The 15943-nt window shown below is 45.2% G+C and overlaps 1 protein-coding gene across 5 annotated transcripts in view; it reads right to left on the bottom strand.

The window, feature by feature from the left end:
* The window catches only part of Osbpl3 (oxysterol binding protein like 3), a 164026-nt gene that overhangs the window by 23582 nt on the left and 124501 nt on the right, over positions 1-15943 (bottom strand). For all 5 annotated transcript variants that reach the window (XM_055611789.1, XM_055611784.1, XM_055611785.1 and 2 more), the window contains 4 exons: positions 9799-9933; positions 8686-8779; positions 3332-3582; positions 205-342 (listed from right to left, as the gene is read on the bottom strand). In XM_055611789.1, coding sequence (XP_055467764.1) covers positions 205-342; positions 3332-3582; positions 8686-8779; positions 9799-9933 — 618 coding nt within the window. The remainder of the gene's footprint in view (positions 1-204; positions 343-3331; positions 3583-8685; positions 8780-9798; positions 9934-15943) is intronic.

The following is a 15943-nucleotide window of genomic DNA, read 5'->3' on the forward strand; positions in this document are numbered from 1 at the left end:
CTCAGCATTACCGAGGCCTGTGTGGCGTGGGTGGCGGCTGGGCCTCCATGGGGAGAGAAACGGATGCTGGCTTTACGATGCCAAGCCTGCAATTATCTCCGTCCTTTCGAAGCCAGTGAAGGGGGAGGGGAGAGAAATATTTCAGAAGCACGTTTAACAGCAGGCACGGCAGCCCTCTCAACACACACAAAGGGCGCACATCACCTGCTCGGCAAAAAACTGGAAACCCTTGTCCTGTCGGATGCACTCGTACGTTTCTCCAAGGACGGGGTTGAACGGCTTGCTCCCTGCCCGGAAGTAGCTGGACGCGTATGCAGAGATGGCGAAGGCGGCCACGTACACCTGGGAGCGGAAGCAAAGGCCTGGTTTACTTCTTCTGTGTCACCAAGAAATTTGTCATTAAAAAGTTAAAAAAAAAAAAAAAAACCCTCTATTTCAGAAAGACAAGGACCAGTCTTTGGTTTAAAGACAATTCAACCAATTGGGTTTACATTTTTAATTGCAGGTTTAAATAATGTTCATTTGGGTCCAGAGATGATTCTACCAGTTTGAACTGCCCACTTATTTCGGTGTCTGAAACCTGGAAGGCAAGATCTGAGTGAGGTGATGAAATTCATCCAACAGCATGTCAACGCTGAATCCCCTATGTGCAGCCAGGCAGAGCCATAATCCCAACATCGGGGTATCAGGGTAGATGGTGAAAGAGAAGACAAACAATCCCCCAAATTCAGAAATACGCACAATACACTCAACCAGTCACCGAAAACTTCAAACTCACACTGACCAAAGGAACCCTGCGAGCCATTGGTGCACCCTGAGAAACCATAGAGTAAAGGCAATTTGAAGCTGTGCCTTTCTGGGAGGAAAACAGAGGTGAAGGAGGAGCAGGAAGGGAGAGGGAGAGGGAAGAGGAGGATATGAGGGGAGGAGCAAGGAGGGCGTGTGAGAAGATGAGAGAAAAGGGTGGGAGAGGATGAGGAAGGAGGGGAGGGAGGAGGAAAAAGAAGGTAGGAAAAGGGAAGAGGAGGAGGGAAGAGAGAGGAGAAGGGGGATGGAGGAGGAGGGAGGAAGAAGAAAGCAGGGGAGAGAGGAGGAGGGAGAGGGGAAGAGGTGGGGGAGGAAGGATAAACTATATGTACACATGGGATTAGCAAAATCCTTTCCTGACCTTCCCCATGAAGATGCCAGCATGTTCTTCAGCTCCTTTTCCAGAGCATCACAGGAAACAGACTCGTCTGTATTTTGTTGTCCCCCCACCCCCGCAATGTTACACGAAAGTAGTAACAGAGAGATTGTTTTTAATACCGGCTAGTAACAGTCTCAACATTCTTCTCCCAACATCCTATGAGGTCTGCTACACTCTGCAAGTCTCACCTATCAATGGCTGTGTGTGTGTGGAAGGGGGGGGGGTTCTGTGTGTAAAGTGTGTCCTGTGGATGTATGTAAGCACGCATGTGCAGGTGAGAGGTCAGCGTAGGTGTCTTCCTCAGTTGCTTCCCATCAGGTTGAGACAGGTTCCATCACTGAACACGGAGCTCACTAGTTGGCCTGTAGTATCTGGCCAGCAAGCTCCAGGCATCTGCTTGTCCTGCCTGGGCTAAGGGTCCCCCTCCACCGGCCCTTACACAGGTGCCGGGATCACACTCATGTCCTCCGCAAACACGTTACCAACCACGCCATCTCCCGATCCCTTCTGCATTCCTGAAACTCCCACACCTGCTTCCCTTGCTCAGCCTCCTCCGCTCAGCCTCCTCCGTTTCTGACCCACCAAACAGTAAGCTCACACTTCCCTTGAGTTCCCTTTAAAATGTAAATAAAATACAGGGCAGGAGAGGTGGCCCAGTAGAGCCACTTGCTATAAGAGCACTTACTGTTCCTGCAGGGGACCAGGGCATAGTTCCTGGCACCCACCTGACATCCTCTCTGGCCTTTGAGGCCTCCTACACATATGCAAAAATACATTACTAAATCTTGAAGGAAAAAAAAAAATCCTCAAGATACAACAAAATAAAAACCTAATGTTATCCATGATGCTGGGAAGTAAGGAGCAGCAGGCAGAACAAAAGCTTCCCTTTGGTGACACAAAGGACCTACACAGGAGAATGTGGTGATGCCAAAGGAGGATAGGAAATGTCTGGGCTGTGGCTTTGGCCCTTTGGTTGTGCTCAGGACACTTAGTCTTGCCTCAAAACTTTCTTATTCTTCTTTCGTTTTGCTAGACAAAATAAAATCTGATATTATAGTTCATGTTGGTTGGCAGTTGCCTCAATTCTCCTGCCTCAGCTTCCCTAGTACTGCAGTTACATTCTCAGTTAGTCCCAGACTAACACCGATCCCCCTGCCTCAGCTTCCCCAGTGATGGGAATACAGGTGTGCACCACTGTGCTTTCCCCAAACTTCTGTTCAAGGTCAAGCACAGCGATCAACTGCTGAATATCTTAAAGGTTCTACACTGCCATGGGAGTGAGACACACTCAAGACTGTTTTCATGTTCAAAGTGAATCATCTTCTTTGAGGCAAGCTGCCATAAATGCCGACTTTTACCGCTTGCCTTAGAAGCTTCCTGCCTCCTGTCTTCAGCACTCTCTGGGGAAATTTAACAAAAAGGGCAAAATCACAACTTGTGGTTTTTGGCATTTATGATCATTAGTATCAAGAGAGAAAATGTCTTTGATGAAGACCCCAGAGATCAGGCAGAATGGCAACAGGATATCTCTTTCCGCCAGGAGCCGAGGTTCCCCTTCCCCCTTTCATTTCCAAAACACGACAGTGAGGAGGGTCCTGGGAGGGGTCGGAACTGCAGGCTGTCTGGAGTTCCAAGGGGTCTGCACCCTCTCTCCCAGGGAACTGGGGGGGGGTGTAGAGAGAGAAAGGAAAATTTTTGGTATAATGGTGTAAAATCACCTTCTCAGAATGATGTTTTCCAAAGGCGTTAGGAACAAATGGGATAATTCCAGAAATAAACAACCTTCCCAAGGGAAATTTACTCTGGATGAGGGAAGCAGCTCAAGAAATTAAATTCTGTCCACCCAGGGTAGTAAAAATAAACACAGATAGCTTAAAGCCGTGTTTTCCAGCCAGGCCTATCAGAACCATCAGATGGAAACTTCTGGAGAAAGAGCAAGCACCCGGGCAGCAGGAAGGGAGGCCCTTGCTTCCCTACTGCAGTTTCTGGTGACTTGACTGCGGACAGCCAGGCAGGGGAGGCCTGGATAGCCTCTGAGAAATGGCCATCTCTGTGTGGAGCAATCGAAACGAGGACTGGGGTCTAGGCTCCGGGCTCCAAAGGGCTCAGGAGACGGGAGACCAGCGGCGGGGGGGTGGGGTTTACCATCCTCTCCAGGGGACTGGGGGTGCGCGCAGCCTTGTCCAGAAGCTCGCTGTATTCCAGCTCCTCGCAGAGCCGCTGCAGCGTGTTGAGGGGCTCGTTGAGCTCCACCGGCATGGCCACCTTGGACAGGTCTTTGCCAATGTTGTTGCGCAGGATGCTCCACACGCTGACGCTGCTGGTGTTGGGGCCCGGAGCCGGCAGGCAGGTCCGCCTTTTGGATCTGGCCTCTTCACTACTTTCGAGAACAGGCCCTGAAAGGGAGGGGTGGGGGATGGAAGGGGGGGATTTGGATGACACCGGGAAGCTTTTGCTTTTATTTCACCATTTAAAGAGATCCATGACTATAACCTTCTCTGGCAAGTACCCACTGTCCTGTCAGGACTTCCCAGTGTAGTTCGGGAAGCTAGAAACCAGCAAAAGAATTCTGAGCAATTAAATACCAAACCTCAGGGCTAGGGTGTAGCTCAGCAGTAAAGCGTGTGCTTATGCACCAACCAGCCAGCCAACCAACCAACCAAGCAAGCCCCAGAACTCCTAAATAAGTAAATGTCCCAAGCCAGCTCCTCACCGTCCCCACAGTCACAATGAGAACGGAAATCGGGCCTCTACGCCAGGAGCAGGTTAGACTGGTATAAACTTGGAAACGTAAACACATCAAACTCTGAAAATCAACTCTGTGTTTGCTGTTTTGAGATATGGTCTTACTCTGTAGCACTGGCTAGCCTCAAACTCACAATCCAGTACATTTCCAGTAGTGGGATGACACACTACCTACTGGCTAAACTGTATTTATTCTAGAAAAACAGGACAAGTGGTTTCCATCAATTATTCCACCAACTCGGATATCGTCCAGTTACATTTGAGACACTGTAAGTCAACGAGTTCTCTACCTGTAATATTCATACTGCATAGGCTTTTTTTTTCCCCCTATTTTATGATTTGCTTATACAGCTGTCTAAAACACTTTGCAGTTATTTAAATTTTTCAATTGTATTTTTAGTGATTGTAAAAATGTTTCATCTTACAGACACATCATAATGTACTGAATTGCTCGTTACTGTTAGGCCATTAAGTTTTTCTCAAAATGCTCAGCTACAATGTAAAAAAAAAAAAGAGGGGGGTCAAAGAAAACCATACAGCAGTCAGCAGAAGCGGGTTCACAAACAAGATACGTGTCTGGTCCTCCGATCATTTCTCAGCACACACAGGTGAGGACTGCCATGACATGAGAGGCTACAGAGGCTGTTAGACTTTGGTTCCTAAGATTCTAATGTTATTTTAAAGGCAACTGAGTAGATGTGGGATTTTCCCACCCCCAAAGCTCATGTGTGGAAGCCCCAGTTCCCCAGCTGATGGAGCCAGTTACCAAGAGCTGCTGGGACCAGGAGATCCCTGACCTGATCAGTGGGTTGATGCATGACTTGTGCTTTACAGTGGGTGGACAATGGGTGGAGGCAGCGGCATGGGTCCTAGGGGCTGCCCTTCTCCTGCCTCTCCTTCTGGGCTCCATGTGGTGAGCGCTCCTTTCCTGCTACACATCCCCACAGACCACAACAATGGGGCAAAGGACCTGAGACCGAAACTGCTAAGTTCACAACTCGTAAGAAGCCATTCCTCCTCTAAGCTTTTCACCTCCGGAGGCTGTCACCGTGACAAAGACACCAACTAGCTTAGGTGTACAACATTTTCCACAGGACAAGAGCAGCCGTGACCATCCCTCTTCAGAACCCTTTCCAAGCTTGATTTTATCTGCTTATTGCCTTCAATCACAGTACTCTCAGACAGGGACATTTATATATATTCCAGGCTAGACCTGAGCTTGTGATCCTCCTGCCTCAGCCTCCCTAGCGCTGGGATTCCAGGTACGTGCCTCCACGCCCAGCAGCACTGTTTGTTTTAAATGTTGTTCAATTGTTAGGAAGACACTATTGGCTCCTGATTTTGAATGACACCAGAGAACTTCCTGGTGTGCTGTGTGATACTTTTGTGAGCACTTCTTCTTCATCCTATAGAGACTCCTTCCCTCCCTTCTGTTTTTAGGTCTATTTCTACAGTTTTATCCTGGCTTGGCATTTACTTTTAAGCTTGGTCCATGGAGGTTTTGGTGAACGAAGTGCTTACATTTACAGTGTAAAACTGCCCACCTCTGCCTCGTGCTCTGACAGCTCCTTCCTGTCCTGTATCTCTCTCTAAATGGCATCTCTTCACTGCACTGGTGAATAGACAAGACACCACTTTCTAGTGTATGCTCACTTATAATACATAAACACTCAACATTCACTTATTAAACAGTCAATCCCTGTGAACGAAGAGGCAGCTCTGAGGAACAGAAAAGCCTAAAACTCTGGTCATGCTGTGTAGTTAGTCGCATGTTAATTTAAGCATCCAGCTAAGCTCCAAATTTACATTAATTGGTTATATGGGCAAAATCGGACATGGGTGCATGGCTGAATGTGACTGTATCTTTAGAAACCGCTTCACAAGCAGTCTCACAGTTTCGTTGGTTTACTAGTCTGACGTTTCAAAGACTGCTGCTCTACCACCAAAGCTCACACACACCCTGCTCTCCAGGCTGTGGTGTTGGGGTTGCCTCAGCCTCTGATGTGTATTCTTCTTCCCCTTTAGTGTATTTCTCGAAGTAAACACTGGTTATCCCCGTTTTACAGATGAAGAAAGTGAGGCACAGACGAGGGACTAGCACACATAACCAGCAAGGAATAGAGCTGGGGCTGGTACTTAAAGATGCCCTTCAGTCCATATTCTCATCTACTCCTGGGGAACGCAGCAACAGGTCCTGCCATATGACCTGTGCTTTTTTTTTTTTTGGGGCGGGGGGGATACTGACAGGAAACTCCCTAAACACGAAGTGTCTGCGGCACACCCTGAGGAATTCTAGCATAATAACTGAAGAGCACTGTGGTTTAGGTTTTTTTCCTTTTCATCTCTGACTGTTGAATGACTATTTAGTAAAGCAGTGGTTACTTCCTAACCACTATATGCCCAAATAACCATACAGAGAGACTGGGATTTATTTAATTAGCCTAGAGCACAATGCTGCACAATAAGTACTCCATCCTAAACCTCCAAGCTTCTTTCCATTCAGATTTCCCACATTATACTTGCTTTTTAATCATATCCTAGGTTCAGTTCATTTCTCCCCCAAAGTTTCCCAGTCCTCTCCTACAGGAGCCACCCTTCACCCTATCATTTCTCCTCCCCTCCATGGACCAGGATGTCCCACCCTATTCTCTGTATTGCCCAGCATTGGCTAGTTGTCTATTATTGGCCATACAGAAAACAATTGGTGGTGTGTTTATACAAACTTGAGACAGGAGATGGTTAGAATAAATATCACAATGCAATCTCTGGGTTGAAACCAGATAGTGGGGTACAGAAATCAGCATTTGAATGAACCAGGGTAAACTATACACCGTCCACAAGAACACATGCCAACACCTGATACATATCAAACAGCCTGGACTTAAACTCTCTGTGTATCCAAGGATGTCCTTGAATTCCCAATCTCCCTGTTTCTACCTCCCTAATCCTGGGGCTATAGGAGAATACCATCATGTCTGATTTTATGTATCCCTGGGGACAGAACCCAGAACCCTCATGCATGGTTAAGTAACTGAGCCACACCCACAGATAGAGTGTGTGGTAATTCTTATGTCCCACTGAGTTGTGGGACATAAAGCTTATTTCTGCAGGCATCTTTCCAAGATGTCTAGAAAACCTGTCACCATCAGAGACTGTCCGAAGAGAACTGAGGGGCATCTGTTTCTGGTGTTCAAGTTCAGATGAAGGAAGTTCTGCCAGAAGTTCTCAAGTGCTTGAGCTAAATAGCTATAGACTAAGCTAGAGGAGTCTGACCACCTCCATGCTTATCTCGGCTGCTGCTAAGGCAGCACAGCTGTTGTCTATGTTCTGGACCAACATTTCCTTCCTGACTCTACCTCTGTATCCCCTTTACTCTGTGTTCCTCTGACTCCCTCTCGATGGCCACTGAGAGATGGGGGTGGGGTCTCAGCGTTTGTCATCTTCCTCTGTAGCTGGAGCACCATTTCACTGCTCATAGCATTCCCAGCTCAATAAGGGAAAGAGTGAACAAGTGATATTCTTCATGCCCCTTTTCATTCTTTGTTTCCATAGAAAATAACTTGACCTTCTACTTCAAACTCACTGGGTTTTAGGTTTTTCTATCAAGAAGTGAATGTCTACACAGCACAGCATTTTCCTTTCAGCACATGATGCCAAAAGGAGGTTTTGTAGATGGTGGGAAGTTACCCAGCTGCCTGCAGTCCTCAGAGCAGTGGCTCTGTGGTTTTACACAATCCATCATCATAGTTCACAAACATTCGCTGGGCCAAGACACTGAGGTTCAGGCATCGGGTATAGCCTGTCTGCTGTGTACTTATGAAAATGGGTGGTGGGTAGAGCTTTGAGCATTCAATGGGGCAAACCAGAAACCAACATGCAAAATAAGAGACCTATGCAGAGGACCGTGGACCCAGTGGACTCACTCCACGAGCATCTCCCTAACTCAACTATTCTGTTTCCTGAAGTCACAAGCTGCTTAGGATTAGTCAGACACTCCAGGGACACCCACAGTTCAAACTCACATTATGAAATACCTTTCTTTAAGAATTACATTCATTTATTTATGCAGCATTCATGTGCCACTGTGTGTGTGTGTGTGTGTGTGTGTGTGTGTGTGTGTGTGTGTATGTGTGTGTGTCAGGCCTCTCCTACTGTATGGACTACAAGGGTCAAACTCAGATCCTGAAGCTTAGTGGCAAGCACCTTGACCCACTAAGCCATCTTGCCAGTCTCTGAAATACATTTCTCTCTGTTATCATTTTCCTTCTTAGGATCAAGCCATAACCATGAGAAGAGGTAGGAGTACATTGTTTTGAATAATCTGAAGCTCAATACCACTTAAGACTTTTCTGTTATATACGCCCTATCAAATTCTTAAATTATAATAACAGCTCGTACCTGAAGACGAAACACCGTATCCTATATTGCACTTGCAGAGAAAATGCTTAACTGCGTAAGGGAGACTCATACATGAAGTCAGGCATGGTGCTGCCCACTTGTAATCTCAGCCCTGGGGAGGCAGAGACAGAGGATCCTGGGGCACTTGGGCCAAGTGCCAGTCAAGACCCTGTATCAAAACTTAGGTGGACAGCACAGAAGAAGGACACCCAAGGTGGACCTCCAGCCTACATACATACACACACATGTACACACATATGTGAACACATGCACACACACACACACACACACACACACACACACACATACACACTCAGAGTTGCAGGTTTTCAGAGATCCGATCATGCAACACTTACCTAAGGTCTGTCTTTCATTGTCTAAGTCATTACTGAGGTTGTCTAAGGACAGGTTATCACTTATGTCACTGACATATGAATCATCCTCAGAAACCTGTGGGGGAGAAGAGATAATGCACGTGAGAGAGAGCGCGCGCAAACAAGAGCCAGAAAACCTGCTCCAAATGACCAAGCATGCCCTGTCTCACATTACAAACCCACAGAAATAATATGAGGGGCCATTTTCATAGAACGCCCCACAACCTGCCTAGGTAATGCTCACAGCAAAAACCAATCAACCAACCAAACTGGGCTGGGGATGCAGTAGCAGAGTGGTTTCCTCGGATGGGAGGAGACCAAAGTTTGATCCCCAGCACAGGAAAAAAAAAGCAGCAGGAGAAGGAAAGGAGGAATGGGGGGAAGGAGGCAACCCTTAGACAGTCTTGGTTCTCACAGGAAAAACAGACAAAACAATAAAAATAAACCCAAGGTTTCTGCTGTCATCATAAAAGTTCTTATTTTGAAGCATTTCCAGAGCACACCAATACCCGAGTGGCAGAGTTAGCAGCTATTTTTTTTAACTCCTTGTGAAAATAGACTCCTTATGGGAATAAACAAAATTATTTTATATTATAAAAGTATATACTATATGTAATTTATATGTCTCTGTATTTAAATATTACACATAGTAAAGCTAAAAGTAGGGCTTACCTAGTCCAGAGAGTATGGTGCTTTACTCATCAATTTAAAACAATGTTTGTAAGTACAAATTGACATAATAAACATATAAAAAGTATAAAGTATAAAATGTGAAAAGTATAAAATGAGTAACATAAATTAACATGATTGAAAAACACACAGAATATAAAACTCAGAACTAGCAAAGGGAAAGTGCAAAAATTCTAAGTAACAGAAACAAGAGGGAGGCCAAGGCTCTGAATTTCACACCTTCTTTCTAGCCTATTGTATCCCGTTGTGCTTGGGGGTGTATTATAAGCAGACCCTCAGAAGGACTGGTCAGGAGGAGCCATGGCGTCTAGCATTTTTGTTTTTGAATCTTTACTGAGCAGTTTGGTGAACAAATTCATTAAGGAGATTGGGTAAGGGACACCTGACTGGAAACAGTGTTCAAACCTCGTTCTCTGAAGAGCTAGGAGACAGCAGAACTTCCTGGGCATCAAAGAACTCTGAAAGGGAGTCAGTGATGGACAGCCTGCTCTCATTGGACAGCTGATGCACCAGCGCTCGGCTTTCATCCCCGGAGTTGTCCTATCCGAAGAGCAGAGAGAAAACTGCATGTCTTTACAACAGTCTCAGAGAAACAAAATACACAAAGGACTTAATCGCACAAACACTGGGTCACAGACCCATGCAAACAGGAGACTCAAAGCAGAGGTCAAGCTCCGAAGGTCAAGTGAGCCTCACAAAACAACAAGAACAATGAGAAACAAAGTTCTCTGCCACACGGATACTTCACTTACAGGTTTGAACACTGCTCAGACACATGCCACAAATCTCAAGCACAAATCACAGGGCTGAAAGACTGAGTCCTGTCCCTTATTCTCTACCACTCAGGGCGCTCCCCTCCATTCTACACTCTCCTCGGTGCATGGCTGGCTTCAAGCAGGGTGTCACAGCGCAGTCCCTGGCCAACATGCTGCTTGCACGGAATCCCTCCACAAAGAAACTCTGTTTTGGTCCAGAGGTGCCAATGGCAGCAGATCATTCCTTATTCATGGATGCGTGGGATAAAGTTCTTTGTCTCTCTTCACCCACAATGACTCTTAGAGGAAACAAAACCTTAGGCCCTAGGTATGACTCTAACAATTTTGCAGACCAACTGCTTTCTTTCTCTTATTTCTCCACTCCACTGAGCCCAGACTCATGCTCAAGGAAGGATCCTGGACACTCAGTGAGTGTGCTTCCTATTCTATTTACGAGTCAAGTTTCAACCCCATTCAATGAACGAAACAAATATTTCCAACAGTCCTCAGTCAATCACAGATGAACAAAGAGAACAGACAATGCTTTTGGCTTGTGGGCATGTACACAGTAGACCAGTACCACCAACAGACACTCTGGACTACAGACGTGGAAGGGAAGGGGACCTTGACCCTGATTAGGACTGCTAAATCCTGGACTCCCAAGTGCCTGTCAGCTCAGTACTTGGCTGGCCTGCTAGTGGTTCTGATGTTGCCATGCATCTGGCAAGTGAGGCACAGAAGGATCTGGAAAGGAGATGCCCAGGCAGATACTGTCATGCCAAAGGTCTCATGAGTCCAGGATGATCTGCTCATCTGAACATATACTGGTCCCAAGAAGATCCACCAGAGAGGTGGCCAGCAGAGTTTCCTAACTGATAAACAGCAAGGTGTCCCTTATGTAGAACTGACGTTAGGAACAGAGGGAATTCTGCATCTTCTTTTGGAGTCTCTCCACGCCAAGCCAAGCTATAGATGTAAATACCTTATACAGCCTCTGAAAAGCCAACCTGCCCTCTCTCCTGTAAAGATCTGCTCCAACGATGGCAGCTGCTTTCATTCTTTCTAATTTTTAATTAAAATATATTACATTTCCCCCCTTTTCTCTCTCTAACCTTCTGCATGTAACCCCCTTGCTCTCTCAAGTTCATGGCTTCTTTTCCTTAAACTGTTGACACTCCTACATATATGAATACAACCCACCCAGTCTGCATGTTACCTGAATGTATGTTTTCAGGAATGAACCTGAAATGTTCATCTTAGATCATCAATTGGGGCCTCTTTCTTGGGAAAGACTACTTTTTCTCTCTGTATCCCTTAGGAGCCTGTGGTGATTTACGTAATGTTGAGGCACCCATGAGTTTTGCTCTGCCATATTATCATGTCTTGTGTTTGTCTGGGTCTTGTTTAAGCAGCTACGTTGATGAGACTCCACCCACTAACAGTTGTTCTCTTAAGGGAAATAAACATCTCTCTCCTCCAAAGACCTGGGCACCAGGCTGCCGAGCTGAAGATACTACAGTGCCCGGCAGGACTCCTTAAATGTTCATGCAGGCAAGGGAACCTTCCTGTGGGCCCTGATGTTCAGAGACACTAATGAATTAGTTACTTGTGCTGCTCATTAATTCATCATTATGGATGAATTAATGAGCAGCTGTCACATGACGTATGGAATTTCATGGTGTTCAAAACATCTGGGCTCTGAAACATTTCTAGCCCCTGCCTTTTCTTGGTGTCCCACAATTTTAGCAAATTCATACCGAAAATACCAGATCATAGAAGCCCCCACACTCCAGTACAGCTCTCTTAAACACAGGGTCCGTCACGCATGGCGGCACACGCCTTTAATCCCAGCCCTTGAGAGGTAGAGGCAGGTGGATCTCTTGAGTTAGAGGACAGCCTGGTCTATAAGCAAGTACAGGACAGACTGGGCTCTGTTACATCGAGAAACCCTGTCTCGAAAAACCAAAATAAACAAATATGGGATCTTATTTACTAAAACGGCAACATAGTTTGGCACAGTAACTTCTCCACTGCCGCTCATAAAAAGAATTTTACATCAGAAAAGAATTAAATGCAAAAAGAAAAATGGCAAACACCCATGCCTTTGGACATTCTCTCTCCAACATTTTTATTCACATAGTTTTGTTTTGTGATAACTATGACCACACTATTTACAAGCATTATTTAATTAAATTTCCTCATCAACAACGCTGCAGCAAAATTCACGTTCCCAACAGTAACGTGTTCCATGGATAATTGCAGTATGTGTTTGAAAAATAAAAAACAAAATGTCACTCACTGAGCTGCTAGATATCTTCTTAATAGAAAAATACTGGTGTAGCTGGTCATGGCGGCTCATTATTATAACCGCAGAATGCAGGGGGCAGACACAGGAAGATTGCCCCTGAGTTAGGTGTTTGTCTGTTTTACATAGTGAGTTCCAAGCTAACCAGAGATACAGGGCAAGCCCCTATTTAAAACAAACACACACACACAATCACCTAGAAAAGAGTTGTGTAGTTCTTTGGGTTTTGTTTGTTTTTAAGGCAGGGATCAAACTATACCTAACACAAACCTTGATGGTCACATGTACTTTACACTGTGAGTATGATCTCTGGGCAGAACAAGTCTCTGAGAGAATGAACACCGACTGACAGCTATTGCTTTACCCTGGGGTGTTAGAGGGGCGTGTTCACAATTCCCTGTATCGGAGGTGAGGGTATCTGCGGACTACAAAGCTAGGGAGTGTCCCTGTGTCTCTCTGCACACTCCTTGTTATTTTTCAGAACTATTTCCAGAAGTAGAACTACTTAAAACGTTTAAGACTGTACAAACATGGAATTATTAGTTACTTGGATCTTTAAGGAAATTCTGTTTTCTCTAACACCGTGATTTAGGGGGGAAAAATGTAGGGCTGGTCTACTGTTTTCCTTTTCATTATACTGAATGTCTTTTATTTAAAGTGAGCTGTGGACTGTCATTGTGGGAAAGGCCAGGACACAGGGCTTCCTTCTGAACCCATTTTTCTGTGAGTGTGTAAATATAATCTCGTGCCAATGATATTTCTGTCCAGGTTTCACAAAAGATTTTAACAGAGTTGGAAAATTCCTGTCCCCTGTCCCCTAATGATGACACAGCAGCATAGCGTGACGTGACTCCTATGTGTGGAGATGTTGGCAGGATCGAGCCTACTAAGCCTGGATGTCTAACAGACTGTAGATGCAGGCGTGCTCAGAGCACAGTGCTGATGTCAGTAACACACACCGGCTGCTGGACACTCGACTCAAAGGAAAAGTAGCCAATAGTGAGCCAGGGCCAGCCAGCCTTCCAGCAGGCATCCAGTGCTCCAATCACCAGAGGGGAGACCCCACTGTTCAGAACTACCCATGGGGCAAAGGGCAGAGGCTGATGAATTTACCCCTGCTAGTTTGCAGCCAGAAAATGCAAAATGTAAAAGGGAAGTGGCAAGTATTTTTATAGCTCTAGCATAGTATGGTCAGCAGTGATCTGGGCTGTGTCCACACTCTGTAATATTCACTCACCAGTAAAGGCCACCTGATAGTGACCCTGAATACAACCTAGTAGTTACCCAAAAGTTTTTTGAAATCCCCCAGAAACAAACCCCATAATTATATAGGCCTGGTGAGTGAGAATAATCTGTACCTACTTGTTTCCTGATGCCTCACGTTACTTATTTGATCTTCGTTCACAGAATAAAAACTACTGTCATTCATTAGCCAAGCCTGTTATTTTCACTGAATATATTTTATTAGTTTTTTTAATGTGCCTTCTCATTTTTGAAACATCTTCTCTATAAAAAAGTCAAACTTAGTTGACACTCCTTTTGAAATATTTTATTACTTCCCAGTTTTGAAAAGCCTTATTCTAGCAGTCTGATAAATATTCAAATCAATTTTTTTTTTGTCTCAACGTTTGTATTTAACTTGAATTTCAGCACACAATGAAAGAAAACTTAAGGTTCTTTTCAAATTGCTTTCAGCTGTGCTGACCTAATTTATCGACTAATCTGCCTTTTCCACTGGATTTTGATGCCTCCTTATCCATGATTTCTTTTAGAAGGAGAAATATAAAGCCATGTCCATACCCAAGACCATCATCCCACATCCCAAACACACCACCACCCATTTTAAGTAGGGGACCTTCCAAGCGCACCCCATCTTCAGGCTTAGCACGGCTTTCTCGTTTACACAGAGGTTGAATCGGAGGTGAGAACATTTGCTCTGTCCCTATGAGATGCAGATTTAAATCCTGATTTGATGTTATGAGCTGTGTTTCGGGCGGAAGTTATTTAACTACTCTGGGCTTTACGTTCCCTACTCCACAAAGTCAAGGTCAAGAGTTTGTACAATAATGTCCAGAGTTTGATCCCAACGTAAAAAAATTGAAGCAAAGAAACCCACACATAAATAAATGAACTAAGTTATCTTCTCTTAGATTTTTTTTTTTGAAGTTATAGATGTTGTAATGGTACCTTAAATGGGATTCACTTATTTGTCTGGAACAATATCACTGTAATCTTAGACAAGCCTGGAGCTCACTACCTAACCATGGGCGAGCTTCAAGCAGTCCTTTTCTGCCTCTGTATTCTGAGTGCCACAATTGCACATGTCAACATCATGTTCACTTGTAAATGCCATTTAGATACAGATGCTATTACTCCCACCAGCCACTTGGCCTTTCATTTCTAACCTAAACTAACATAAGATAATATTACCCTGGTGATGTTAGAATATCGTGTTTAGGAATACACAGTAGGAGTGTCTTGAGTGAGTTGAGGTGTCATTTCTAAGAAGAGGGGATCTTAGGGTTCAGGATCCAGGCCCAACACCTGTCGTAGTTCCACTGTCCAGCCCAAAGGCAACAGAGTGTAGTTAACAGAAAAGCGGAAGCCTTTGGGCCAAACCTATTGCTGGGGACTGTCATTTTGCTGTAGAGTGGCCGAGGCTTCTGGGAATCGCCTACAAAGTAACTTGGGGTGCAGGTGAGAGAGCTCAGCCTACAAAGGCACCTGCCACCAAGCCCCATGACCTAAATTCAACCCCAGAACCCACATGGTGGAGAGAAACAAGTCCTACAAGTTGCTGTATTACCCCACAAATGCCCTGCGGTACACATCTGTATTTCTATGTGTAGACGCCACATACATAGTAAATAAATACCAAAAATATGCCTAATAACCAAACATTTAGAGTTAGAAAACACACACACACACACACACACACACAGACACACACACACAAACAAACAGGGTGTAAGGTGTGTTTCAGCCTGTGTGGCCCTTCTTTTTTTTTCTGTTTTTATTTCCTGGAGACAACAATGCCTTTTCTTTGCTGGGAAAATTAATGTAAGTGACTCAGTGAGCGGGGCAGCGGGAAGAATAAGCCATTGGAAATGGAAAGTCTGGGAAGGAGGAAATAAACGAGACAAGCACAGCAACAGCCCGGGATGACGTGGAAGGAACATGGATCATGTTCAAGGCCGTGGGATCACCATCTTGGACAATTCACAGCCTTTCTTTTTTGAGGTTGGTCCCAACACATGCATTATTCTAGACCTGGCATCTGGGCTTCAGCACAGCGTAACACAAACAGCCTGAGCAATGCTCACTAGGCATGCGCCCATAAATGCTCAGCGAAGCTTGTCATAAAGCATGTCAATGTAGTTCACACGATAGTAATGTGTACATAAGCCGTATGAGCTGCCTGGAAATCAGTGCGTGACTGGAGATGCTATGGTCCCTGGTAGCAAATGATGCTCGGAGACGGCCAGACATG

Source organism: Psammomys obesus, unplaced genomic scaffold (genome assembly GCF_907164565.1).
Source record: "Psammomys obesus unplaced genomic scaffold, mPsaObe1.curated_primary_1811, whole genome shotgun sequence".
Taxonomy (NCBI): Eukaryota; Metazoa; Chordata; class Mammalia; order Rodentia; family Muridae; genus Psammomys; species Psammomys obesus.